This window comes from Aspergillus multicolor, assembly GCF_047715735.1.
Source record: "Aspergillus multicolor strain CBS 133.54 unplaced genomic scaffold BDW74scaffold_2, whole genome shotgun sequence".
In the NCBI taxonomy this organism is placed as follows: domain Eukaryota; kingdom Fungi; phylum Ascomycota; class Eurotiomycetes; order Eurotiales; family Aspergillaceae; genus Aspergillus; species Aspergillus multicolor.
The window spans coordinates 2,129,304-2,153,964 of NW_027395953.1; the positions used below are offsets into that span (position 1 = coordinate 2,129,304).

Genomic DNA, 24,661 nt, shown 5'->3' on the forward strand with positions numbered 1-24,661 from the left:
TCTAGCAGCCAGGGATTAGCAAGTCGATAGACTCTGAAGACTGAAGATATGGAATTGAGATTGTAAAGTATCGCCTTGCAGGAATGGGATCGGAGAATTACCTTATGATGTTGACTCGACGCGGATACTCGAGGCTGTGCGGCGGTTGGGTCTGAGACGGTGGATTGGGAATCGAGACAGCAGAATGAAGGCAGAAAGGAGAAGCGCAGGGATGAGCGCTAAGAACAGGGTGGAAAAGTGAAGAGATGGCGAGGAGAGGAGGAGGGGAGAGGCCAGTAACCGCCCAGCCAGTCTCGACTCTGCAGAGGCCGGCTTTATTAGTGATAATCTGATGGAGCTGCAGGGGGAACTATCACAGTGCAGGCGATGATCCTTGGCCTGTCATCATTATATCGACCCTGCTATAATGCCAGGACATGGGTAGAGACACATCACACATTGTTTGAGGCCCGACCCGACCCTGCGCCGTTCATTTCGATAATCTGATTGTACCTAACCGAGGAGTGTCTAGAGACAAAAGAGTCATTTGAGTTGAGTAGCTCCAAAGTTGAAGACTGTCACATTTCAAAGACGCACAACCGTCATTGGCCCAAATGTAAATATGTGACCGGGGACTAACTTTATAGTGGCCCGCCACGGCGCTTCTGCTCGATCACCGCGAGGCTGGGGTTCCGCCGCGATAGGCTTCATACTCGTCCACTCATACGCTCATGGGCCTTAGCACGCTGTCTTTCACGCTGCAGCCCTGCTCTGTGCTCTGATTGACGCATGCACCATCCTAGTCTCGGATCAATGCCTACTTTCTGGAGTCAAGAGCCCAAGTGTTCCTGCTCGATCATGTGAGATGTCACAATCCACAACCCTTAAGAGCTGGAGCGCCGAAAGAGCGGTCTTCAGTTCGCAGGATGGAGTTTAAAATAGCATCGCATGACTCGGTCCGCGCTTCTCCGCACTCAAAATCATCTTGTCTATCGTTATCGCTTCGTTGTACATACACATTGACATCATCTCTTCTAGGTATCATGAACTCAGTACTAATGCAAGGTCGAATCCCTTCGTTCGTCCACCAAGTCCCAACCAGCTTCAACCGGTCTTGGGACCAGCATCAGACCATGCCCTGAGCCACTTGTTCCTGGCGCTCCTGCCACACATTCTTGCCCGAACAGGAACATACCATTTTGTCGTTGTCCCAGACCCCGGCGCTTCGAGCAATCACGCCAACCAAAGTATTAGGATCCTCGCGTCGAAACGGCCCTTCCGTACCTTTGGACAAAACCATACTGCGCCCAATCAATTCCCAAATAGCCACCGGTCGGTCCAAGAACACATTGCCTCGCCCATTTGTATCCACTTCCACGCTTCCAAATATCCCACGTGGTTCCTTCTGTGCATTGGCGCCCTGGAGCTTTGATTTAAGCGCCTCCCAAATACCGCCGGTGGACTCCGCTCCCTTGGAAATGTCGCCTGCCTCTCGTACTGTGGCCCAGTACTTTCCTGGTTCCAATCCATTGATCGTCAGGTCAACCAGCGTCATGTTGGATGATACCTGAACCATACGCGCCAGCCCTCGAACTTTATTAGAGACGGAGGTGGAATGTGTTTCGAGGATACAGACCGCGGAGTCTATCGACCATTCAAAATTAGCGAAAGCTCACGAACTGAATCAGAAAAAAAGAGCATACTGTTTGAAGCGCCGGTGCCTCGTAGAATCGCATCCCGACCGGTGTTCTGAATAGCTGTGACGATGGAGCTGGGTGGCGCGGTGCCTTCGATGAAGACGAGTTGATCCTTGAGGTTGGCTTCCACTTTGTTAACGCCTAGAATAGCAACCGGACATTAGCATCTAAGCGAATACGCCTGGCCATAATCCTTTACCTTCAACCTTATTCAATGCCTGCGAGACATCCTTCACGCAGCCATCGCAGGTCATCGGGACCGCAAAGGTCGTCTAGCGATGGTCAGTCTCCGTAGCTCCATGCATGCCATGGAAACCCATACTTGGAAAGGCTCAATCATAATGAATCTAGTTGTTAGCAATTCAACCAACTAGTACAAATAAAAATAACAAAAGTAAGCTGGTTCAAGAAGTAAACTACACAGCAATGGCGGGACAAGCGGGGATGATTTGAAATCACCGAGGACGGCGCCTGAGCCGTCAGGCCACACAGCTTCCCCGGTCCGATAGCGTCATGCCTCCAATTTTCCACCTTCAACAGTCGCTCTCCGCTTCGTGTCTAGACTCCGACGCCCATAACTGCAATGTCGACATCCAAGTCCCGATGGGCCAACGAAGATCCCGAGGAGGAAGCGCTCATTGCCCAGCGTAAACGAGAAAAGGAGGAGAAACGCCGAGCTAAAGCTGAGAAACAACGGCTCGAAGAGCAAGCAAAAGCTCAAGCTCAAGCAGCAGCAGCGGCGCAACACCAATCCGGCGATTCGACACTCGACGGCGACTCCAACGATGCACCTCCGAAGAAGCGTCGCCGGCTCTCAAATGAACAGCAGCAACCCGGATCCGATGTCGAGCAACAAACAAAACAAGTGAAGCCAACGACTCTGCTCCAGTTTCCCGCGTCAGGATGGGGACCCTGCCGCCATGTGGACAACTTCGAGCGCCTGAACCATATCGAAGAGGGCTCTTACGGCTGGGTCAGCCGCGCCAAAGAACTTGGTACAGGCGAAATTGTTGCTTTGAAGAAACTCAAGCTCAACGACTCCCCCGATGGGTTCCCCGTAACCGGTCTCCGGGAGATCCAGACACTCCTCGAAGCGCGTCACCAGAACGTCGTATACTTGCGCGAAGTTGTGATGGGAAACCGAATGGACGAGTAAGCCTTCCCATTATAGCCCTAACTTGGTCTATCCTACATCATCCCATGCTCTCCGCGCACCCCCTCGACCATGAAAAGTGCCAGATACACAAGGTTAACCATTGAATCCTGAGGGAGGTCCCCTCCCTCCCTCAGCCACTATACAGAGTCTACCTCGTCATGGATTTCCTCGAACACGATCTCAAGACGCTCCTCGACGAAATGCGCGAGCCCTTTCTCCCCTCCGAAATCAAAACCCTGCTTCTCCAATTCGTATCCGGTCTCGACTTCCTGCACTCGCAATGGATTATGCACCGCGATCTCAAGACGTCAAACCTCCTCATGAACAACCGCGGCGAGCTCAAGATCGCCGACTTCGGGATGGCGCGCTACTACGGCGACCCTCCACCAAAGCTGACGCAGCTCGTCGTGACGCTGTGGTACCGCTCCCCGGAGCTCTTGCTGGGCGCGGAGACTTACGGCCCGGAGGTCGATATGTGGAGTATGGGTTGTATATTCGGGGAGCTCCTTACAAAGGAGCCGCTTCTGCAGGGGAAGAACGAAGTGGATCAGGTATCAAAGGTTCGTAATCGAGACATACAATTTGCACTAGGAACCTTCCTGGTCCAAGAATACGACAAGCTAACTGGCACATAGATATTCGCCCTGACGGGCCCTCCGACAAATCAAACCTGGCCTGGTTTCCGCTCCCTTCCCAACGCAAAATCTCTCCGTCTCCCACCTGCACAATCATCATCAACAATACTCCCCCGATCAAAGTTTCCATTCCTCACCAATGCCGGCCTGCAACTTCTCTCCTCGCTACTAGCGCTCAACCCGACCTCGCGCCCTACCGCATCAGAATGTCTCACGCATCCGTACTTCAGGGAAGACCCCCGACCCAAGCCCAAGGAGATGTTCCCGACGTTCCCATCCAAGGCTGGTATGGAGAAGCGAAGACGTCGGGAAACGCCCGAGGCGCCGAAGAGGGGACAGGAGGCGCCCAAGTTGGATTTCGCCAGTGTGTTTGGTGGTCAGGCTGGTGGTGATTCCGGGGAAACTGGCGCTGGGTTTACGTTGCGCCTGGGCTAGGCGTTTTCTCTTCTCTTATTTCTTACACGAATGCTAGAGTTCATCACAACAGGTTGTTCAAGTCCTCCAGGCCAAATCCCTTTTTACCATCCTGGCTCATGTACATATATAATGCTCTAACAATATAAACAGCACATGCCCATTTGAGAAACGAATGATTCATTCCAAGGCTTGGACAAGCAATCATGAAAAATAATGTCGATGCAATAGGCCGTAAGTCACGAGATATTCCTCCTCACTTGAATCGCTTCTACGGTCCCTTCGTACTGCTTGCGGCCCGGGAAATCCCAATGAGCCCCTTGGTCCAATAAGTTCATGAACCTCATGGCGTATTGACTGATTTCGATCAAAACTCCGGTCATTATACCGTCGGCTGTCGCCAGTGAGCTCCGGTTCGGCTTTGATTGCGTTGCTACCGCCATCTGATCGGCGATCGGATGGTTTACCGTCAACGAAGTACTCATCACGAAGCAGAGATATACGGTCGCCCTTTTCAATCGGCAGCCAGGGGCTTAACGACACATATCTGCCATCCTCACTGGGACTATTGGGACTTTGTTCCTCGCTAGTGTTGTTCTCATGTGCCTCACTGTCGCCCATTGCGTTTAAAGATAGATAATAGTCGTCACCCCCCAGGTCTCCGAGTTTGATCTCTGGCGCACGTTCGGTGTCTTTTTTGGCAGGTTCAGCCCCATGGTTGGCAATCTCGTTTGCCGTTACAGTAATCGCCGTCTCGCCGCATGGTATATGTTCCGTCAGAGATTCTGGTAAAGCGTCCAGAGATGATCTACGAGTGGGGTCACTCATTTCCGTTTTCATTGAAGCACTGTCTTCGGCCACGTCTGACTCGGGCATACCTGACGCAGCCACATCCAAGTGGCCGGCTTCTTGAACCGTGGTTGGTACGATGAGATCGAGTACAATAGATTCCTGTACGAGATGTCGAAAGTCCTCGTCAGATGCCGAAGACCCATTCAACATAGTGGAAGGCGCATCACCGGGCGCAGGAACCGTAGGCACGCTCTCATCGGAAGAAGTATCTGTCATTATCACCGGGAAAACGAAAGGAAGTTCAGCCACCGTGCTCAACTTTGCTGAAGTAGCAGGGATATAGGGCGCAATGTAAGCCGGGGGAGTAATGTCTTCGCTAATCTCGTCTTTGGGGTAGGGATGGTGGCAACCCGTTCGATATAGGTTCGTTCCAAACTCATAGTCTTCTTCGGTGCTAGCCTCAGAGACTGTTGATGAAAAGAGATTCTCGTTCGGACTAGAAGAGCCCTCGGCGGAGTTGGACGAAGACCATAGTTCACCGCTAACATGATCACCATCAGCGCTCCGGGCAGGGCGCCTATGCAACCCAGATCTCAAGGCATGAAGCCCAGAGCGAGCTCTGCGGAGAGACCTTCCGGGAAGACCTTGCATCCAACGCATCGAGCCCGCGGGGAAGGGCGCTTGAGGAAGACTATCGACATTTCCTAGGCCAACGCTGCTCTCGAGTGCCGGATTGTGTCGTGGGTCTTCTGGATTGAAGATCGGATAGTGAACGCTTTCTTCGCATGCTGTCGGGGAACTCCGAGGGTTTGCAGCTCTGACGGTATTATGTCAATATCAGCGCAGAACTGAACTAACGTATGAAGCCATACCTGCTCCTCTTCCTTGACGAGCGCAACGAAACACGGTTAGACAAGTCACCACATTCCTCCGACGAAGAACCCATTGTTTTAAGGCTGCAAAGGCCGTCCAAAGGACTGTGAGGCCACGGTAGTGAACTAAAGACCGATACCACGATGTAAGCAGGCTTGCAAGAAAGAGTTATATCTAAAAGTGATTGATCGACAGTTGGCCTGGGTAGCAGCAGCACCTAGAGTTGCAGCCCTACTTGGATCTCATAGACAAAGCAGGATCTGATCCGGTTGAGGTCGACTTGCAATGTCGGACAGGCCAAAGAGGCACAGGCTGGGGCACTGCAAGGAGACCTCGACTGCATTGCAGCTTCCATTTGAGGGCTGAAAGCATCTAGAAGAGTGGTTAGTGTACTTAATACAGCAACTGAGCAGCATTTTCTATGCTAGTAAATCCTAGGAAGCTTGTCCCAATATATCCAGACAAGCTGTCAAGTAATATGTTAATTAGGTGGTGTCGTTCAACGTCCAGTGTTAGACAAGGCGCATGGCGTGGAGGGAACTTTCTTTGGTGGACGGAGTGCAGCCGCAGCCAGTTTAGCTTCCCTTCTGCAACTCCCCGGTGCTCTCTGCCAATGCTATCTAACTGTTTGGGTTTTCTCTAGATATACGTGATCTTTATTTGCATCTTCTTCTTATATTCTCATTTTATTCTACACTGCATCCACGTCCCTTTGCGGAGTCCTCAAAAGTCTCTCCGTCATGGCTCCAGCTGCGACCCAGGCTGTTTCCTTCGACAGCATTATTCAATCCAGTCAGTGCATGCATATGCTTCAACATATGACTCCCAGGCTTATACGTATCTCTCCTCATAGGTCGTCAGAAGAAGAAACACGAAGACCTCGCGAACCAAATTCTGGGTAAGAACAGGAGGGCCAGCGCGCCTGGCTCGGGGGCTGGAAAGGCGCAAAATGCGACACCTGGTGGGAGTCTTGCCAGCCGAATCGGTGTGACAAAGGTAACAGAATGATATCAACTTGCGTTATACATGCAGTATTCTACGGCGAATACAAGCTTATCCGATTATCTGTCACTTCTAGCGTTCCGCATCAGTTAATCTGAACTCCAAGCCGGGGAGCAGAGCCTCCGCCGCAGTCGCCGCGCGTGGACGAAACACAACAGCGGGCACAAAGCCAACACGTCGACGTCACTCCGATGAGAATCGCCTCATATCAGCGATCAATGCCGCAAATAGTCAAGCTACAGTACGCAACGCCAGAGGACTCAACATCAAGGGGGCCAGTTCAGCGCCCCCTGTCGTCATCGGAAGCAATTTCGCTCCCGGCACCACTGCCGCTGATATACAATCGGCCATTGAGCCTGTCTCCGGAAAGATCATCAGCTGTTGGATCACATCGCACAATCCTACGGTGACGGCGGAGATCACTTTCGCCGAAAAATCATCAGCTGAGAAGGCTGTAGCCAACTTTCACAACCAAAGGGTGAGTGAGTCAACATTTTAGGGAGCCATATGCTAACTCCAAGAAGGCCGATGGTCGGATTCTTTCATTTCAGTTTGCCAACCGCGATGCATTTGGTCGTCCGATCTCAACGGGATCTTCCTTCGATAACCAACGAGAACAGGCAGATCGGGATCGACGAGCGCAACGGACGGCGGATCCTGCTTTGCAAGATGGCAGATACGGATTCAACGAGCAGGACAACCAGCCCGCCAATCCCCGGGACTCCAGGTATAACGGCCGGGCCAACGGTCAGAGGGGTGACAGGGGCAGGAGGAACTTTGGCCGAAGCGACAGGGGCGCGAACCAGGGGGCCCAGGACACTGGGCTCTATAGCGACGAGATGATGACGGACGCTCCTCCGCAGGGCCCCAGGAACAGAGGTAACCGGCGATAGTGATATAATAGTTTTACTTCGCAGGTTACTCTTTGTTCAGATACTACAACCAAATCGGCCTGGGCCTCTTCCTTGTGGACGGCCTATTGCATCTGAATTATGCTATTTCTCACACCTCTCCCATCCGCGGGTGCACGACCATGGCGAGCTTCATCGGTTGCAGAAATCATCTAATGATATGTACGATATTGCATTCTCGATTAGACAGACTACCGACATTATACTTGCAGAGAAACCATCAAACAGATCATTATAAAGCGCAGCATATTATTTTGAAAAGCAGTCGAGTCCATCGGGATGAAATGATTATCAACTTTCTACTCCAAAGTAAGCTCCACCAAGCTCCTTATCGATAAGATCATTATCACGTGCTAGCGGAGATCAGGGATCTCGGAGACATCAACAAGTTCGTCCCATTCTCAAACTTACAATGATCTTTGCGCAATGGTTTGAGACCTAAAAAACTGTTTAGCTGATCTATTGAACTTTCTGTCAGCTTTCACTAACTTGAAGCCTCGCCGAGAGCGCCAAGCGCGCAACCCCCAAGATGAATCCCAACACTCAGCGCATACTTGGTCAGTTTCTGAGGCAGACTGCCCGCCGCAGGCTCAATGTTCGATCGCGCCGATGGAACTCCACATTCAAAACTCGGGAGTGGTCAACGCCTCTTGCGCGCACCCTTGCAAATGTGATAAAAACAACGGGGCCGGTACCAATTGCTGCATTTATGCGCCAAGTGCTCACATCGCCAGAGGGAGGATACTACACCACTAAACCAGGAGGCGGCGGCGAGGTTTTCGGAAAGAAGGGCGACTTTGTAACGTCTCCGGAAATCTCCCAGGTCTTTGGAGAATTAGTGGGCATATGGGTTATTGCGGAATGGATGGCGCAGGGGGGGAAGAGGAGCGGAGTACAGCTCATGGAGATTGGGCCGGGGAAGGGAACGTTGATGGATGATATGTTGCGGGTATGTATCTGCGTACAAAAACATATTCGCTTGCCAATACTTAGTGAATCCAGACTTTCCGGAACTTCAAGCCGTTCACGTCGAGCCTCGAGGTAATCTATTTGGTGGAAGCCAGCCCTACATTGAGAGAGGTCCAGAAACAGTTACTCTGCGGTGATGCGGTCATGGAGGAGACAGACATCGGACATCGGAGTACGAGCAAGTACTTTAACGTACCTGTAATTTGGGTGGAAGATATTCGGTTGATGCCTCATGGTAATATTGCCCAGTGATTCTAGCCAAGTCCTTATGCTCATGCTAAGTCCGTCTACAGAGGAAGATAAGACGCCGTTCATCATTGCCCACGAATTCTTCGATGCCCTCCCAATCCACGCATTCGAGTCGGTTCCTCCCGCACCGGAAGGCCAGGAGCAAGAGCAGGAGATTATGACGCCCACAGGCCCTACAAAACTGCAGCGACCACCAAAGGCCGCAAACACACCCCAATGGCGCGAAATCATGGTCACACTCAACCCGAAGGCCGTCGACGAGGACATCAAAGGCGAGCCAGAATTCAAATTGACTCTAGCCAAAGCATCTACCCCGTCTTCCCTTGTCATTCCAGAAATCTCGGAGCGATACCAAGCACTCAAGAACCAACCCGGGTCAACTATTGAGGTCAGCCCAGAGAGCCGCATCTACGCGTCCGACATCGCGCGTCGTATCGGCGGCTCATCGGAACCGCCGCGCACAGCAGCAAAGCGAGACGCATCCGCACCCTCCCCAATCGCCAAGCGCATTCCTTCTGGAGCTGCTCTGATCATGGACTATGGAACCCAGTACACTATTCCGATCAACTCCCTCCGCGGCATCCAGAACCACAAAGCCGTCCCGGCGCTGTCTTCGCCTGGTCTAGTCGATGTCAGTGCCGACGTAGACTTCACATCGCTTGCAGAGGCGGCCATTGATGCTAGCGAGGGCGTTGAGGTCCACGGGCCTGTGGAGCAGGCTGACTTCTTACAGGCCATGGGCATTGCGGAGCGGATGCAGCAACTGCTCAGCACTGTTCAAAATGAGGAGAAGCGCAAAGTCCTGGAAACTGGGTGGCAGCGACTTGTTGAGAGGGGTGGCGGTGGTATGGGCAAGATATACAAGGTGATGAGTATCATCCCGGAGAATGAGGGTCAAAGGTCCCCCGTCGGTTTTGGGGGTGGAGTCACACCCTTATAAGAGCGATCTTTGAATCAGCGTCTTGGTGTAATATAGTGTATACATACCATCATTTTCATAGTCACGATTTGGATCATGCATATATCGACTCTGTCGAGTTGGACATCTAAATCATATTCTTATCGCACCCACCCACCGCTGAGCAACCACAAAGCACAAGGGTATATCATAAGCTCTATCGCACATTTCGGTCATCAAAGTATGGTAAATTCATGTCACTTAATACTCCCTCCAAATGTCCTCGACATAAGCTTCCGTCAACCTCACATCCTTCCCATACTTCTCCTGCCACTGGACGAATCCACCCTCTAAAACAAAAACCTCCTGCTTATGGCTCTCGTCGTTCCCTAGCATCCTCTCACGTTCGCGCGCGTACCGCAGCGCCGCAGAAGGTCCGCGCTGCTGGCTGAGCGCGCAGTGGAAGACGACCTTCTCTTTATCCTGCAGGGTGCGCACAAGTTCGGGCATGCGGACATCGAGTGTACTGCTCGGGACCCAGGTTGAGGAAAGGATGTGGCCGCCAATGTGGTCTGGAGAAGGGGTTAGTGTTTGTATGAGGGGAGTAATGGCGGGGGATACTGACCGGAGTCCCGCACGTCGATGATTGCTAGTTTGCTGGGGGTGGATGTGGAGAGGAGAAGCGCTGAGAGGGCATCGCGGCTCATGCGCGGGAGGGAAGCAATGGTTATCGAGGACATGTTGGGCGATTCGTACAATCAATAGTTCATGTGGTGAGTTGTAAAACGTTCTGTTCGTTGAATGGTACTTCATGCCAGGTCACGTGCTTTTGGGCTTCCGATCTGGAAAAATGAAGCCGGAGCTGGAAACGTCTCGACTCGACCACGCTCCCGAGATCGTCTCGCCTCACGTTTGACACAAGGAGGGAGAACCTGAGCGCGGCGTCCACATCAATCAGCACAATTGGGCTATCTCTATCGGCCCAGCCTCCAGACAGAACACAATGGAGCGATCCCTCACCCGCTGCCTCCGGTTGAGGCCGACAACCTCCCTCCTCGCAACCCGTCAATCAATCCTCACAAACCCGTCTCTCTTCGCGCGGCCAACGACCCTGCAACCGCTCCGCTTCAACTCCTCGAACCCCACCAACAACGTCGAGAACAGCCCCCAAACCCCCAAAACCACCGCCACCACCGCATCTCCCTTCTCCCGAACCCAGCGAGCACCGCTCCGATCAAAACAACAATCAACCGAGCAGCTCGGAGTAATCCTGAAAAACCTCAACTTCGCCTCCAAGAACCCCACGAAGAACGTGGGAGCCAGAGCCCAGTATGCTGCGCAGGCCGATACAGCTAAAAAGGAACCCACGCTCTCGATGCATGAACGCAAAAGCAAGGTCCAGATGAAGCTTGACCCGAAGCTGGGCCGTGAGGTCACTATTTCTCCGGACCGGGGAGTGGATCTAGATAGGGCGCTTGTCAAGCTTAATAACATCCTCAAGGAAAACAATGTCAAGTTCCAGCAGCTCGACCAGAAGTTTCACATTCGGAAAGGCCAGGCGAAGAAGCTCCTGCGGATGAGGCGGTGGAGGAAGTTGTTCCGTTATTCGTTTGCGCATACGGTTGGGAAGATTCAGAGGATGAGGGCGCAGGGGTGGTAGATTGATTGCCTGCACCTTTTACTTTGAGTGGCAGGAGATCAAGTTGGCGTGTATATTACCAGTTCCAGAGAACATCATGTATTCAAGTGTCTTTGCATTGTACGTTAGTTGAAGGGCTTTCTTAGTACGCGTTACAAACAAAATATCCAACGGTCTATATCATATACCTACCCTATCATTTACTGAAACAATATACAATTATACATCAATCCCTCTTTCCACTGGCCAAGTTCCCGTATCCGCTCCCCGAACCATTGGCGGAATATCCACCATATCCATAACCATTCGTCTTCGACCCATTACCAAACGAAACACCGACAGCGCCCTTCCCAAGAGCCGGCACGCCCAGTATACCATCACCTTTGTATCCGCCCCGTCTCCTACCAACTCCATTCCCATTGCGTTCCCACCAAAGCGCAACCAACGCGCCCACCGAGGCCGCAATACCAAAGAAAAACACCTTCGAGAAGAACCACCCAAACCCAGACGAGGAGGATTGCGAGATATCACGGCCGGGCCACCCAATTCCCCTGCCACCCTCAACCCAGCTAACATGGAATGAGAAAGTCAGAGGTTCGCCGCGGATGACTTTCGTGCCGTGTCCCTCCGTCCAAGGCTCGCGCGCCGCCTCAGCAACAGCAGAGGCCTCCTTCTCCTCGTCGGATTTCTTCCCGTCGTCTTTCTTCTTCCCCTTGCCATGAAGAAGCGAGTACTCGAATTCCGGGACCGAGTACGCCGTCCCCGCAACTATGTACCCCTTCTCCTTATTTCCCTTTGGCTTCTTCGCGGCCGGGTCCTGTGGAATGTTATGCGCAAGGACGTTCATGTCCGTCCAAATGTGGAGGTGGCTCTTTTGTAGGGTACCCTGTAGCGCGAATGTGATGGGTGTATACGGTGGTCCGTTGTCGTCTAGCGTTGAGACATCGACACTATTCTTGTCTTTGGCTGTCTCGTCGTCAGACTTGGTGCCCGTCGCGGAGCTCGAGTCAAGGGGTGCGGTGGGCACGCGGCACGTCATCGGCACATCCGAGTGCACGTAGTATTCGAGGAGGTGGTAAAGTTCATCGGGGAGAGCCTCGATCGTGCAATTGACTGATTCGGAGACGCCGTAGCGGAGGGCGAGCGGCGCGAATGTCTCTTTGCATGTTGGGAAGGGGATGAATTGGAGCTTTCCGAGATCGTCCGTTATCTAACAAGTATTTGTTTAGTACTGCTTCGATGGTCTGTTCTGGGGCTGTTCGAGCTTAGACTGGTATGTGTGGATCAGGGAGGCGAGGAGGTTAGCATACATGTTCACCGGAGTCGCTGACGGGAAAACGACGTTAGTACTGAGGATTGGTAAATTATCCCTGAAGCACTGGGTTTCTATGCACTCACATTGTTCGATTCAGACACGTTACTGGCATGAGTTGCCCATATGTATAGCCATCGGTTCTCCCCGCAGCCGAAATTTGAAACAAGCACGAGGCAACCAGCGCCCAGGGAAGAATGCTTGTCCCCTGAGAGGTCATAATGGATACGGCGCACCGCCGATTTACCGATTTACCGATAATGTTGAAGGTCTAGTATATAGTGGGAGAATTTTGTACAAAATGAAAGCTTATCTGAGGAGCTGAGGATGGAGAGGAGACACGGTGGTCTTGACCAACAAGCTACCTTGGGGTCGGCGATCCTCCGCTCGCTTGAGGCTAAGTCCGGTCTTGCAACGGAGCCGCCATGCCGCCACCAGTTCGTGGGGAGATGTTCAAAGGGTTCAATTCTCGATTTTATTGAAATGTTTAATTGATTCATACTATGGTATTATTAAACATTCGATCTGAAGACTAAAACAAAAACACCGAAGATGTCCCACTCATGTTCTCGTCAATTATTCACATTTTCAATTTGCTTTTTCCTCCAAAACAAAGAAGCTGCTTTATGCAAGCTTGGACTTCTTCTTGAAGGCAAGGAGCAGACCACTGGTGGAAGAGTCGTGACCACCACCCTCGCCCTCGGTCTCCAGCTCCGCCTGGATCTTCTTCGCAAGGACCTTGCCCAGCTCGACACCCCACTGGTCGAAGGAGTTGATGTTCCAGATAGCACCCTCAGTGAAGGTCAGGTGCTCGTAGTAGGTGATCAGAGCACCCAGAGCAGCAGGGGTGATCTTCTGTGCCAGGATGGAAGTCGTGGGGCGGTTACCCAGGAAGGTCTTGTGAGGCACCAGGTTCTCAGGGGCACCCTCAGCCTTGACCTGCTCAGGGGTCTTACCAACCATCAGAGCCTCGGACTGAGCAAGGAAGTTGGAGGCCAGCATGCGCTGGTGCTTTCCACCCTCAACGGGGTTGTGTGACTCAGCGGCCATGATGAAGTCGGAGGGGATGAGCTTGGTGCCCTGGTGGAGCAGCTGGAAGAAGCTATGCTGGGCGTTGGTGGCGGGCTCACCGAACAGGATGGGGCCGGTGGTGTACTTGACGTATTCGCCGGTGCGGGTGATGGCCTTTCCGTTGCTCTCCATGGAAAGCTGCTGAAGGTAGGCGGGGAAGCGGTGCAGATACTGGTCGAAAGGAGCAACAAGGTGAGTCTGAGCTCCGAAGAAGTCGCTGTACCAGACGCTCAGAAGACCACCAAGGACAGGAATGTTCTGCTCCAACGGAGTTTCCTGGAAGTGCTTGTCCATGGCGTGCGCACCAGCAAGGAATTGGTGGAAGTTGTCGTAACCGATGTAGAGGGCGACGGAGAGACCAATGGCACTCCAGACGGAGTAGCGACCACCAACCCATGACTCGAAACCGAACATGTTCTTGGTGTCAATGCCGAACTTGGCGACCTCCTCTGCGTTGGTAGAGAGAGCAACAAAGTGTTTGGCGATGTGAGCGTCATCCTTCGCAGTCTCGAGGAACCATGTCTTCGCGGTGTTGGCGTTGGTAGTGGTCTCGGCGGTAGTGAAGGTCTTGGAAGCAATCAAGAACAGGGTGGTCTCGGGGTCTGAGTCCTTGAGGGCCTCAGCAATGTGCGTGCCGTCAATGTTGGAAACAAAGTGCAGCTTGAGGTCGGGGTGGCCGTAAGGCTTCAGAGCCTCGGTGACCATAACAGGGCCACTGACTCGCGCATTAGAATATCGCCGTTGCTGACATGAATTGATTAGGGACTTACAGGTCAGAACCACCGATACCAATGTTGATGATGGTGTTGATCTTCTTGCCGGTGTAACCCTTCCATTCGCCGCTTCGGACCTGCTCAGTGAACTCCTTCATGTGCTCAAGGACGGAGTTGACATCCTCAACAACGCTCGTGCCGTTGACCTGCATCGGCTGGTTGCTGACGTTGCGAAGAGCAGCGTGGTAAACTGCGCGGTTCTCAGTGAAGTTGATGGGCTCGCCAGCGAACATCTGGTCGCGGAGCTCCTCGACACCGGCTTCCTTGGCCAGCTTGACCAGAAGGGACACGGTCTCCTCAGTCAGGAAGTTCTTGGAGAAGTCGAAGAGGATCTCATTGTTGTCGACAGTGTTCTGGAAAACACGGCTGAACTTCTCGAAGCGCTGGGGGTCCTTCTCGAAGCACTCCTTCAGCACGATGTTGCGACCAACGGAGCCATGGTGGTCCTGGAGCTCCTTCCAGGCGGGGAGCTCGACGGCTTGGGAGAAAGAAGGCATTGTGATGTGAGGGTAGAGAATGGGGTAGTGGTGAGTTAGGGAGGGGTTGTAGAATGCCTATGAAGAAGAATTAACGTCAGTGCGGGGCTCAAGGGCAAGGTGCTCGAGGGAACAGGGTCCCAAGGACGCGGGTAGGGTTCGTACCTGAGTATAAGCTGAAAGTCGAAGAAAGGAAGCAGCAGAAATGACTTGGGAATTGATCGCAAATAAATAAGTGTATGGGAAATGAAAACAGGACCTTGGCGATGACGCTTTGGGAAGCTCAAGCTGTTGATGGCGTAACCGGCCTGTTGAGGTCCGTGGAGGGGCCGTGGGGCACGCTCTGCCTTCCAGATCTTCTACGGCGTTCAATTATCCGGTGGATGCGTTCAACTCTCAGCTCCTCAACGCCAATAATACTAATATTAAACGGGTCAGCTGGACATCAGAAACTGCCTGCAGCTAACCTTCTGCAGCTGTATAGCGCTGATCAGGCCCCGGCAGTAGCATCGTTTGTCAGACCTGCATTCTAGACTTGAACCACCACAACCGTCAAGATCCGGATCACCACGCTCATTGACCTTCAGTTCCTAGATTCTATTATCAATTCCTCGTATCGAGCAGCGGAGAACCGGGCTCCTCGGAAATCTGCTCCCGTCCCTGCACGCCGCGAATTGACCGCGGCCGGCTTGTCACCGTTTCACCATTAGATACTACTCGGTTGTCCCCGGCTATGAGAAGAAACCTTGTTTATTTGACAACCGATGTTCATTCTGTCTAGCTACTCAGGCTTGCTCAGCGCTGACAGAAGTAAACATAATCATGACTGTTGTACGTGCTCCGTGGGGTCCTCACTGCTCAGCAACAGAGGAGACATCACAATCCGTACGAAAGTGCAAGTCGCCAATTTCAACCGCATTTGTAAATAGGTCAGACGGACAGGGGCTGAGATCCCATGGCCTCTGCGGATCATTGCAATCTTTGGATTGAGTGAAGAGTAACAAACGCTGTGGCCTTCTATAAAATGGTTATCTATACTTATCGGCTGGGGCAATATATACATCCAGGCCTTACCTACAGCTTCACCCATCGTACAAGCCAACACACATATTGCGACCACAAGAGCCAGGCCTAGGAGAGCGGAATACACTGGACTCCCAGTATAAGATGTCTTCGAAATTCTTTTACAGGCATATTCATCCTTTTAGAGGTTGTTGACATGTTGAAAGGGGAGCTTGGGGAGCTTGATGATGCCAAGAAGCGTGCACGGGCCACATGGACTTTTCTCCAGCCGCGAATCCGCCGAAAGGACGATGCAGACTTGCAGACGCAAGGCCCTTTCCGTCTCCAAGAACACCATCCGATCCCCAAGTATCAGCGGTCTGTGGAGGTGCTGCTTATTACATACTAACCAGGCGGATCGATTCTGGGATTCGTCGCTTGAGTCTTTCGTCCGTTGATCTTTGCCGCAGTGTGCGAGCTGGGCAGCCGTCGCAATGTATAATCCTTACCAACGTACGTATCAGCAGTCACCATACCATGTTATACGGCCATCAGAGATTCTGACTGATTCTATAGCTCCCGGCATGTATGGCCGCCCTCCCGACTATGGTGCCTACCCCGGAGCACCCCCGGGTATGGGTAAGTTTGATTTCTACGTCTTGATTCACGCGTCGCAGTCCTAAGTCAATATATAGCACCTCCACCAGGAATGGCCGCTCCAGGCACCGCGCCTCCCGGGATGCAGCAAGCCAACATGCAACAGCCTGGTCGACCGGCCGGATTCCCCGCGAACTTCCAACCGCCACCGAACATGCCGAACATCAATTTCTCCGCCCCTGTGATTCGACTCGGTACCTCAGGCCCTTCTAAGTCTGCCACTCCGGATGTTGGCAAAGAGCGCGGTGGGGATGCGGGTCGGCGCGCGGGCCTGGGCTCTTCAAACTTGGAGTCCCAGCGCCAGAACGTGCGGGATGCGATGATGCAGCTACAGCCTCCCACTAGGGACGAGATTGTGAGGACGATATTTGTTGGAGGGATTACGGAGGGCCTAGGTGGTGACGAGGGCGTTGAGAGAGTCCTGCGATCCGCGGGGAATCTGAGACGCTGGATCCGCGCCACGGATGCCGATGACAAACCGTGCAAGTTCGGTTTCGCAGAGTACGAGGACCCTGAGAGTCTAGGTACAGCTGTGGAAGTGCTAAAGGACGTGCAAGTTCCTGTGAAGAGACAGACGCCGTCCGACTCAGAGGATAAAGAAGAACAGGAAGTAGAGAAGAGCATGCTCTTGGTATGTGCCCCACACCCGTCTACGGCGCGGAGCTAATGTAGATACAGGTTGTCGTTGACGAGAGCTCGCTCACCTACCTCGAACAATACGAAGTTTCCAGAGACGAACAAGATCCGGCCGAGCGCCAGGCCAAATTGGATGCTGCCAAGAAGGCGCTACAATCCGTGCTCCATGACCTTTTCCATCCCACATCGCCTACTCAGAGAGAGGATACCTCGGCCATTGATCGGGAAGGAGATATTTCTATGAAGGATGCCGATGGCCAGGACGGTTCATCTGCTGAAGTTGTTACCATCCCGATAACAGTCGAGGATGAGCTGTCCGATATCCCTCCTGACATGCGGGAAACAGTTTCCAAAGAAATTGCCGCCTTCCGCGACCGAAGTAACCGCCGAGATATCGAACGTTTGAAGAGAGAGGAAGAGATCGAGTCTATGGAACGAGCACGAAATTCCGGCGCTCGAACCAGTCGTTTAGCATCGCCTCCCGCTTCAGCGCCAAGTGGACCTGCTGCCGGAGCAAATGGCGTTCCCTTGGGTGGCCGTGATCGTGGGATGCCCAATGTACCATCTGGACCGAAAGGGTTCGGTGTACAAATCCCGAAAGACTACCAGAAGGGTGTTTCATTTGTCAATGGCGGTTCGGTCAATGGCGCTACTACTGTGTACATCGACCGCGAAGATGAGGATTCAGACGCTGACGATGAGGAGCTCGAGCGACGACGACAAGCCAAGCGTGAAGCGGAACTCGAAAAGCAATTTTTAGACCAAGAGCGACGCTGGCTCAACCGCGAGCGAAGCCGAACAGCCGCTTTGGAGCGTGAGAAGAAACGAGACCAGGAGGAAGAGGATAAGGTCCAAGAAGTACGCGATGAAGCGGACAAGCGATTGGGTGAGTGGGACGACGATGTCGAGGCTAGCCGGAAGAACAGTGAATACTATGCCGATCGGGGTGCTTGGCTTCGCAGCCGTGCCGCATTCCGAGCGCGCGAGGTCAGCATGGACGAGGCAGACCGTGCAGCCGAAGAGCGGGAACGGGCGCGATCCGTTCAACAGCGAGAGCAGGCTCGGGGTATGGCGGACGACTTCCTTGCCCGCCAGGCCGAGGAGCTGGAAACCAGGATGGAGGCCCCGCGCGAACCCCAACGCTTCAAGCTTTCACTCGGAGCCGCTGCCCAGAAGGCCCAGGCCGCCACCAGCCGTCGTACCGTTGCCGAAGTCGAAGGATTATTGGAGGACGAGGAAGAGCCTCAGGCTACGGCCAGGCGACCACTCATCCCGATCAAGTTCGACAGCGCCGCCGAAGCTGCCGGACTTACCGAGGAAGAGCGGGCACAGGCTGCTCGACAGCTTGCGGCAGAAATTCCTACAGACAAGGAGGGACTCTGGAAATGGGAAGTCAAGTGGGAGTTTGTGGACGAGTCTGTGGTCAGCGATCAGCTCAAACCGTTTGTGGAGAAGAAGATCGTGGAGTATCTTGGTGTTCAGGAACAGATGCTGGTGGACGTAGTGGAAGAGCATATTCGCAAGCGTGGATCTCCCCAGGAGCTTGCGGAGCAGCTGGAAGAGGTGAGTCTATTCTAGCTTTTTCTGATTCATGATAGCTAACCCGGTCACCCTAGGCCCTCGACGAAGAAGCCGAAGTCCTCGTGCGGAAGCTGTGGCGGATGATTATCTTCTTCTCCGAGAGCGAGAAGAGAGGCCTCTCGGGATAGATGCTATGCTCTTGGCCCTGTTAATAGCGACGCGCTGATTGTGTAATGCGCATCATCGAGACTCTCCTGTACTATTGCAATATGTCTCTAAATTTACGCTGCACATGAAGATCACAAAATTGGAAGACTATATCGGAGAGGATCCGATGTCCTGGAACCGGACGGGATTATTTCTCAGTGATGGAAATAGTTCTTCCACCAATAACATTATCGGTCTTTACCCCCACGCCTGGGTAATAGCTGCCAGTAGTAATTATGGATCGGCTCATTCTCCATTGACAGCCAGACTATACCGTTTGTAAAGCCGGATTGCCTCGAGCGATGAGGGGAGCCCTGGTAATTGTTCCGCGGGGTTTTCTGCCCTTTTAGCCTGAGGGGGAGGGGCATGTTTTACTTATACCATGCTTCGCCCTGCCTCTTCTCAATCCATTTGCCTTGGTTTAAAGTACTTCTTTGTATAGTCATCGAACAACCTGCGTCGCATTGATCTTGTTCACCACTTGATGTGAGTCGAGGTACAACTTTGCGATGACGATTGCGCATGCTGACACTACACCAGCCAGACAATTATAAGATAACCACAGCACAATGGTGAAGATCACAAGCTTTATCACGCGAGACGTGAGGTTTCCGGTAAGTCATCGATGCAAACTCATAGAAATCGATACTGAGATAGACTATAGACCTCCCTCGACAAAACCGGCTCCGATGCCATGAACGCCGCCGGCGACTACTCCTCAGCCTACTGCATCCTCTACACAGACTCTCCCTACTCCGGACATGGCATGGTATGTTTCATACAAGCAGCCCATCTATCCACCAATACACCTCTCTAACAGCGTCGACAGACATTCACCATCGGCCGCGGCAACGAAATCGTTTGCTCAGCAATCTCCCTTCTCGCACCACTGATAGTCGGCAAAGACCTCGACGAGCTGACCTCAAACTGGGGCACTACATGGCGCTACCTCGTCTCCGACAGCCAGCTGCGCTGGATCGGGCCCGAGAAGGGCGTCATCCACCTCGCGCTGGGTGCCGTCGTAAACGCCCTCTGGGATCTATGGGCCAAGGTCCTTAACAAGCCTGTCTGGAGAATCGTCGCGGACATGACCCCCGAGGAGTACGTGAGCTGCATTGACTTCCGATACATCACCGATGCGATTACGCCGGAGGAGGCCATTGCCCTGCTGAAGGAGGTTGAGGGCGGCAAGGCGGAGAGGATCAAGGAGGCCGAGCAGAGTAAGGCTGTGCCTGCTTATACTACTAGTGCGGGCTGGCTTGGGTATGGTGAGGAGAAGCTCAAGGCGCTGCTGAAGCAGAGTGTTGAGCAGGGATACAAGCACTTTAAGTTGAAGGTTGGCGCGAACCTGGAGGATGATAGACGGCGACTGTCGATTGCGCGTGAGGCGATTGGGTATGATAAAGGGAATATTCTCATGGTTGATGCTAATCAGGTATGTCATTATCCTCTGAACCTGTAGGAGAGAGATGCTAATAGGTGGTTGTGACAGGTCTGGTCCGTCCCCGAGGCAATCGAATGGATGAACAACCTCGCCGAGTTCAAGCCCTGGTTCATCGAAGAGCCCACCTCCCCCGACGACATCCTCGGCCACGCCGCTATCAAGAAGGCTTTGGAGAACACCCCCCACGGCCCCATCGGCGTCGCCACTGGTGAGATGTGCCAGAACCGTGTCATCTTCAAGCAGCTTCTGCAAGCCGGCGCCCTCACAGTCCTGCAAGCGGACGCGTGCCGTGTCGGCGGTGTTAACGAAGTCATGGCTATCCTGCTACTGGCGAGGAAGTTCGGTGTGCCGATCGTGCCGCACTCTGGTGGTGTCGGACTGCCCGAGTACACGCAGCACCTGAGCACGATCGACTATGTTGTTGTTAGTGGAAAGAGGAGTGTGCTGGAGTACGTTGACCATCTGCATGAGCACTTCTTGCACCCGTCTAGTGTCAAGGATGGGTATTATGTTACGCCATTGGAGCCTGGATACAGTGTTGAGATGAAGCCGGAGAGTATGGACCGGTTCTCGTTCCCCGGTGATGAGGGCAAGAGTTGGTGGAAAACGGAGGAGGCAAAGACCATCTTGGAGGGACCCAGGATAGTATAGATTTGTTTGGATAGTGCATGTGATATTTTGCCTTGTTAGGGGTGTCTCATCTTATAGATACACATAGAGATTGACCTCATTTGGGACATCAATTTGGGCGCGCAGGCCAGGGTATAGGAAGCCCAATTTATTCATATAGTACAGTAACATATTACCTTCAGGTGAAGCTAGGAGCATCCTACTTCCATCGGATGCCGAAAATCTTCAGCTCTCCACCGACTTTAGGGTCGTGGCGTTCCTCAAGAACGACGCGGGAGCCTGCGGCTGCGTTAGCACACCTTCAATATCACCAGAAGACCAAACAAACCTTTGACCTCGAGCGCAAGAAGTCGATATTCCCACTCATTTGTGTCCGTTGGCTTCACCATGTGTACAAAGACAGTTCCAGAGTTTCGTGGCCCAGCAACCTGTCAGGTCGGTTAGTCGCTCTAGCCCAACCTCATTGTATGAGTGTCGAGAACATACATGAAAGTTCATCCTCATATGCTCGCGACCTTGTTGATCTCTATCAAACGTTGTGCTGCCAGCGATTAGCTTCCCAGATCATACTGCGCAAACCAGGTGGATGTTCATACGCAATCGGCCTATTTCTCGCCCACCGGCTCCAAGTATTCTCCCCATACGCCTGTATTTCCCTTCGATCACCCAGTAGCGCTGTACACCGTGCATCATTTTTAACTCGCTCAACGGCCTTCTCAAACTGCCACGTTTTACTATTCGGCGAAAAGACTTCGGTGTATAGTAAATAGAAGACACCGCCCTGTCGCGTGACCGTCAGCATCATTCCATAGTCCGGGTTCCGCTTGCGCTTGCGCTTACCGTAAGAGCAGCGCCGGCTAACACGACGACAAAGTTTATTGACTGCTGCGTAGCCCGCGCGACCTTCTCCCTCCCACTTAGCTCGCCCCATGTATACCGGCCATCGTCTGATAATACCGTGACGTTTCTCCGCCGCGGTGCTGCGGAGCCGTTTTGTGTAGCGTAGGTGTGCTGGGATGTGCGGGGGAGGAGAGGATGGGAGAGGAAGAGACTCGGCCGGAGGAGCGGAGAGGGGCGGAGGTGAACGAGGCTCATTTTTGGTTTTCGGACGTAGGAGTGCTTTCGTAGGTAGGGTTTCAGCGCCGGTTGTGTGAGACTGCCGCGGTTACCCGCTGCTTGGGTGATGTGGGCTTGATCGCGCGACTGTATAAATAACGAATTCGCGAGTAGAGCGGACCAGGCGAGAGGATTGGCTTATATTTCGTGGATTGTATTTGATGTGTTGCTGGAACTGGATTCTTTTCTGCAACGGGACCTGGATGTGGGGATGAGGAGGTGGGTCACGTGCCTGAATACGCCTATGTTTTTGCAATACAACACGGTATGGTCGAAATGAAGGCATATGAGCTCAATTCTCGAAAGAGTAAGGTACTGCTAAGTCTCAAAAAGTATCGAGTAGTGCTCAAGCAGACTAATCAATTTTTAAAAAGTAACTAAAGCAGTGGCCTGGTATACTTCAGTGGCGGCTGCGGAAACAGAATGCAAATACGGTTAGGCGCCAGACCCTTTCCGACCACGTTCGCCCCCCCGACTCAAGCTGCCCGGGATCCCTTCAAGTTCCCTCCGACTCTCCCACGAACTGCGTCGGGCACTTTCATTCCAGTCATCATTTGACCTGCTGATATATTTCTACCACCGCCATGAGTGCTACCAAGGCGGAGTCTCAAAAGATCTTTGAGAAGCTCAAAACAAAACCCGCAAACAAGGTGCCAGAGCCCCTCCATACCGCATTTTCCTAGACTGACCTCGTGCTCGTGCAAACCTCCAGATATGTTTTGACTGCGGCTCGAAGAACCCTACATGGTCGTCTGTGCCTTTTGGTATCTACCTGTGCCTTGACTGCTCAGCGAACCACCGCAACCTCGGTGTCCACATCTCCTTCGTTCGTTCCACAAACCTCGATCGTATGCCACCTATGCTCGAAATGATATCTGTCCACAACTAATATCGGCATTAGAATGGCAATGGGAACAGCTTCGTGTCATGAAAGTCGGTGGAAATGAGTCCGCCACGAAATACTTCCAATCGAACGGAGGGTCGGCCGCCCTCGCTAGCAAGGACTCCAAGGTCAAATACACCTCGAACGCCGCTGTCAAGTACAAGGAGGAATTAAAGAGGCGCGCAGCTTTGGATGCACAAGAGTAAGCTTTAGTTGAACTCAAGGCCTAATGGATATGCTGACCCCTCTCCCTCTTAGATACCCCGAAGAGGTTGTGATTACAGACGTCGTCGCTGGTGCGACGTCAAACGGCTCTAGCACGCCCGCAGGCGATGACGACGATTTCTTTTCATCCTGGGACAAGCCGTCCATCAAGCGACCCAGCAATCCCCCTTCCCGCACTGGCACACCCCCTGTTGTCAGCCGTACATCTTCTCCTTTCTTGAACGCAGGCGCGAACACCTCGCGCTCGAAGTCGCCTCTTTCCTCCGATAAGGAATCTTTGCCTGCTTCACCGGCACCGACAGCGATCAGGGCTAGCGCTGCTGCTCGAAAGACGTCTGGAGCAACGACCACGAAGAAGGGCAGTGTTCTTGGAGCCAAGAAGCCGACCAAACTGGGTGCGAAGAAGCTCGGCGGAGCGGATCTAATTGACTTTGACGAGGCGGAGAGGAAGGCCAAGGAGGAGGCGGAACGTATCGAGAAGCTCGGCTACAACCCTGAAGCTGAAGAGGCAGAGGCCAAGGCCAAGGCCCCCAGCGCGGGAGCTACTGCTATCGCCTCGCCAACCCCGCTTAGCCCTAACAAGGGCGGCTTTGGTGCCACCGCGACCACACACGAACGAAACTCTAGCGATGTGGAGCGTCTTGGAATGGGCATGGGCAGGCTTGGCTTTGGTCAAACCGTTAGCTCGAAGCCGCCCCCGCCTAAGAAGCTCGGCTTTGGTGCCATTGGTGCCGCGCGCTCCGCTGAAGATGGTGCGTCTGCAAACACTTACTATATGTGCATGGCTAATAGTACTACAGAGGAAGAAATCAAGCGAACAAAGAGCAAGTTTGGAGCTCAAAAGGGTATCTCATCTGACGAGTTCTTCGGACGTGACCGATTCGACCCAGCTGCGCAGTCAGAGGCCAAGGAGCGCCTCCGCCAGTTCGACGGTGCCCAGGCTATTTCTAGCAACTCGTACTTCGGCCGACCTGAAGATGACTACCCTCCTGTGGACGACACGTACGGCGATCTCGAGAACGCAGCAAAGGACTTCGTTCGACGATTTGGTATCACTGCTGGAGACGACCTTGAGAATTTGACGCAGCTCGTGGGTGATGGTGCGAGCAAGCTGCAAGGTTAGTCTATCATTGTCCCTATTCTAGCTATTACTAACAAGTATGCAGGTGCTATACGCAGTTATCTCAACAGCTAAATAAGTGCCAGAGTTTCTATTCGACGATGATATCCTCAGCTTAAGAACGCGTTAGCCAGCCTGTTTCCTTTATTTGATCCTTTACTTCGTACCCGTAGTTGTGTTTCAGGCGTTGGAAGCAGCGGTCCGACTTTATACCAGGACTAGCCTTCTTGCCAAACCGCTATGGATCACTTGTTCTACTCGCAAACTAGTTCAAAATATTTGAGTCACTTTTGATGACCACCGTTGGCCTTTTATATTCTCTTCCAAGCTCCTGTACATTTGTTCAAAGATACAGCTTTAGTTTTTCTATACAA

At 52.9% G+C, this 24,661-nt stretch overlaps 13 protein-coding genes across 13 annotated transcripts; 7 read left to right on the forward strand and 6 right to left on the reverse strand.

The window, feature by feature from the left end:
- Window positions 1-714: 714 nt before the first annotated feature.
- On the reverse strand, window positions 715-2,102 carry BDW74DRAFT_144948 (copper chaperone CCS1). Its single transcript, XM_073723126.1, has 4 exons — window positions 1,999-2,102; window positions 1,876-1,948; window positions 1,683-1,817; window positions 715-1,623 (listed from the first exon to the last, which is right to left on the reverse strand). The coding sequence occupies exons 1-4, from the start codon at window positions 2,014-2,016 to the stop codon at window positions 1,106-1,108; spliced, it is 744 nt and encodes a 247-aa protein (XP_073589084.1). The 5' UTR covers window positions 2,017-2,102; the 3' UTR covers window positions 715-1,105.
- Window positions 2,103-2,230: 128 nt separating this feature from the next.
- Window positions 2,231-4,044, forward strand: BDW74DRAFT_144951 (uncharacterized protein). The gene is made up of 3 exons (XM_073723127.1): window positions 2,231-2,828; window positions 2,978-3,392; window positions 3,468-4,044. Exons 1-3 carry the CDS (start codon window positions 2,260-2,262, stop codon window positions 3,900-3,902), a joined length of 1,419 nt encoding a protein of 472 aa, XP_073589085.1. The 5' UTR covers window positions 2,231-2,259; the 3' UTR covers window positions 3,903-4,044.
- An 8-nt stretch (window positions 4,045-4,052) lies between these two features.
- Window positions 4,053-5,677, reverse strand: BDW74DRAFT_51345 (uncharacterized protein). The gene is made up of 2 exons (XM_073733012.1): window positions 5,546-5,677; window positions 4,053-5,490 (listed from the first exon to the last, which is right to left on the reverse strand). The coding sequence occupies exons 1-2, from the start codon at window positions 5,617-5,619 to the stop codon at window positions 4,086-4,088; spliced, it is 1,479 nt and encodes a 492-aa protein (XP_073589086.1). The 5' UTR covers window positions 5,620-5,677; the 3' UTR covers window positions 4,053-4,085.
- A 469-nt stretch (window positions 5,678-6,146) lies between these two features.
- BDW74DRAFT_51367 (uncharacterized protein) lies at window positions 6,147-7,686 on the forward strand. Its single transcript, XM_073733014.1, has 4 exons — window positions 6,147-6,338; window positions 6,400-6,542; window positions 6,625-7,026; window positions 7,073-7,686. The coding sequence occupies exons 1-4, from the start codon at window positions 6,287-6,289 to the stop codon at window positions 7,439-7,441; spliced, it is 966 nt and encodes a 321-aa protein (XP_073589087.1). The 5' UTR covers window positions 6,147-6,286; the 3' UTR covers window positions 7,442-7,686.
- On the forward strand, window positions 7,631-9,727 carry BDW74DRAFT_51364 (class I SAM-dependent methyltransferase). Its single transcript, XM_073733013.1, has 4 exons — window positions 7,631-7,768; window positions 7,938-8,408; window positions 8,462-8,663; window positions 8,722-9,727. Exons 2-4 carry the CDS (start codon window positions 7,989-7,991, stop codon window positions 9,615-9,617), a joined length of 1,518 nt encoding a protein of 505 aa, XP_073589088.1. The 5' UTR covers window positions 7,631-7,768; window positions 7,938-7,988; the 3' UTR covers window positions 9,618-9,727.
- Window positions 9,728-9,836: 109 nt separating this feature from the next.
- Window positions 9,837-10,315, reverse strand: BDW74DRAFT_173819 (phosphatase YCH1; the record flags this gene model as incomplete). The annotated part of the gene is made up of 2 exons (XM_073727876.1): window positions 9,837-10,147; window positions 10,201-10,315. The coding sequence occupies 2 exons, from the start codon at window positions 10,313-10,315 to the stop codon at window positions 9,837-9,839; spliced, it is 426 nt and encodes a 141-aa protein (XP_073589089.1).
- A 132-nt stretch (window positions 10,316-10,447) lies between these two features.
- Window positions 10,448-11,337, forward strand: BDW74DRAFT_51378 (mitochondrial 37S ribosomal protein bS21m). The gene has a single exon (XM_073733015.1). The coding sequence runs from the start codon at window positions 10,579-10,581 to the stop codon at window positions 11,233-11,235; it is 657 nt and encodes a 218-aa protein (XP_073589090.1). The 5' UTR covers window positions 10,448-10,578; the 3' UTR covers window positions 11,236-11,337.
- BDW74DRAFT_51380 (uncharacterized protein) lies at window positions 11,338-12,859 on the reverse strand. The gene is made up of 3 exons (XM_073733016.1): window positions 12,613-12,859; window positions 12,525-12,540; window positions 11,338-12,424 (listed from the first exon to the last, which is right to left on the reverse strand). The coding sequence occupies exons 1-3, from the start codon at window positions 12,744-12,746 to the stop codon at window positions 11,441-11,443; spliced, it is 1,134 nt and encodes a 377-aa protein (XP_073589091.1). The 5' UTR covers window positions 12,747-12,859; the 3' UTR covers window positions 11,338-11,440.
- Window positions 12,860-13,011: 152 nt separating this feature from the next.
- On the reverse strand, window positions 13,012-15,573 carry BDW74DRAFT_144957 (glucose-6-phosphate isomerase). The gene is made up of 2 exons (XM_073723128.1): window positions 14,368-15,573; window positions 13,012-14,312 (listed from the first exon to the last, which is right to left on the reverse strand). Exons 1-2 carry the CDS (start codon window positions 14,865-14,867, stop codon window positions 13,151-13,153), a joined length of 1,662 nt encoding a protein of 553 aa, XP_073589092.1. The 5' UTR covers window positions 14,868-15,573; the 3' UTR covers window positions 13,012-13,150.
- Window positions 15,574-16,183: 610 nt separating this feature from the next.
- Window positions 16,184-19,043, forward strand: BDW74DRAFT_51414 (uncharacterized protein). Its single transcript, XM_073733017.1, has 5 exons — window positions 16,184-16,361; window positions 16,425-16,487; window positions 16,544-17,136; window positions 17,184-18,704; window positions 18,758-19,043. The coding sequence occupies exons 1-5, from the start codon at window positions 16,343-16,345 to the stop codon at window positions 18,848-18,850; spliced, it is 2,289 nt and encodes a 762-aa protein (XP_073589093.1). The 5' UTR covers window positions 16,184-16,342; the 3' UTR covers window positions 18,851-19,043.
- Window positions 19,044-19,438: 395 nt separating this feature from the next.
- Window positions 19,439-20,964, forward strand: BDW74DRAFT_165429 (mandelate racemase/muconate lactonizing enzyme family protein; the record flags this gene model as incomplete). The annotated part of the gene is made up of 4 exons (XM_073726411.1): window positions 19,439-19,483; window positions 19,534-19,638; window positions 19,699-20,304; window positions 20,362-20,964. 4 exons carry the CDS (start codon window positions 19,439-19,441, stop codon window positions 20,962-20,964), a joined length of 1,359 nt encoding a protein of 452 aa, XP_073589094.1.
- On the reverse strand, window positions 20,769-22,371 carry tim21. Its single transcript, XM_073723129.1, has 5 exons — window positions 21,784-22,371; window positions 21,540-21,724; window positions 21,430-21,484; window positions 21,272-21,371; window positions 20,769-21,222 (listed from the first exon to the last, which is right to left on the reverse strand). The coding sequence occupies exons 1-5, from the start codon at window positions 22,036-22,038 to the stop codon at window positions 21,143-21,145; spliced, it is 675 nt and encodes a 224-aa protein (XP_073589095.1). The 5' UTR covers window positions 22,039-22,371; the 3' UTR covers window positions 20,769-21,142.
- Window positions 22,372-22,576: 205 nt separating this feature from the next.
- Window positions 22,577-24,533, forward strand: BDW74DRAFT_51439 (ADP-ribosylation factor GTPase-activating protein). Its single transcript, XM_073733018.1, has 6 exons — window positions 22,577-22,709; window positions 22,772-22,907; window positions 22,961-23,144; window positions 23,201-23,919; window positions 23,968-24,285; window positions 24,334-24,533. The coding sequence occupies exons 1-6, from the start codon at window positions 22,644-22,646 to the stop codon at window positions 24,360-24,362; spliced, it is 1,452 nt and encodes a 483-aa protein (XP_073589096.1). The 5' UTR covers window positions 22,577-22,643; the 3' UTR covers window positions 24,363-24,533.
- Window positions 24,534-24,661: the final 128 nt, after the last annotated feature.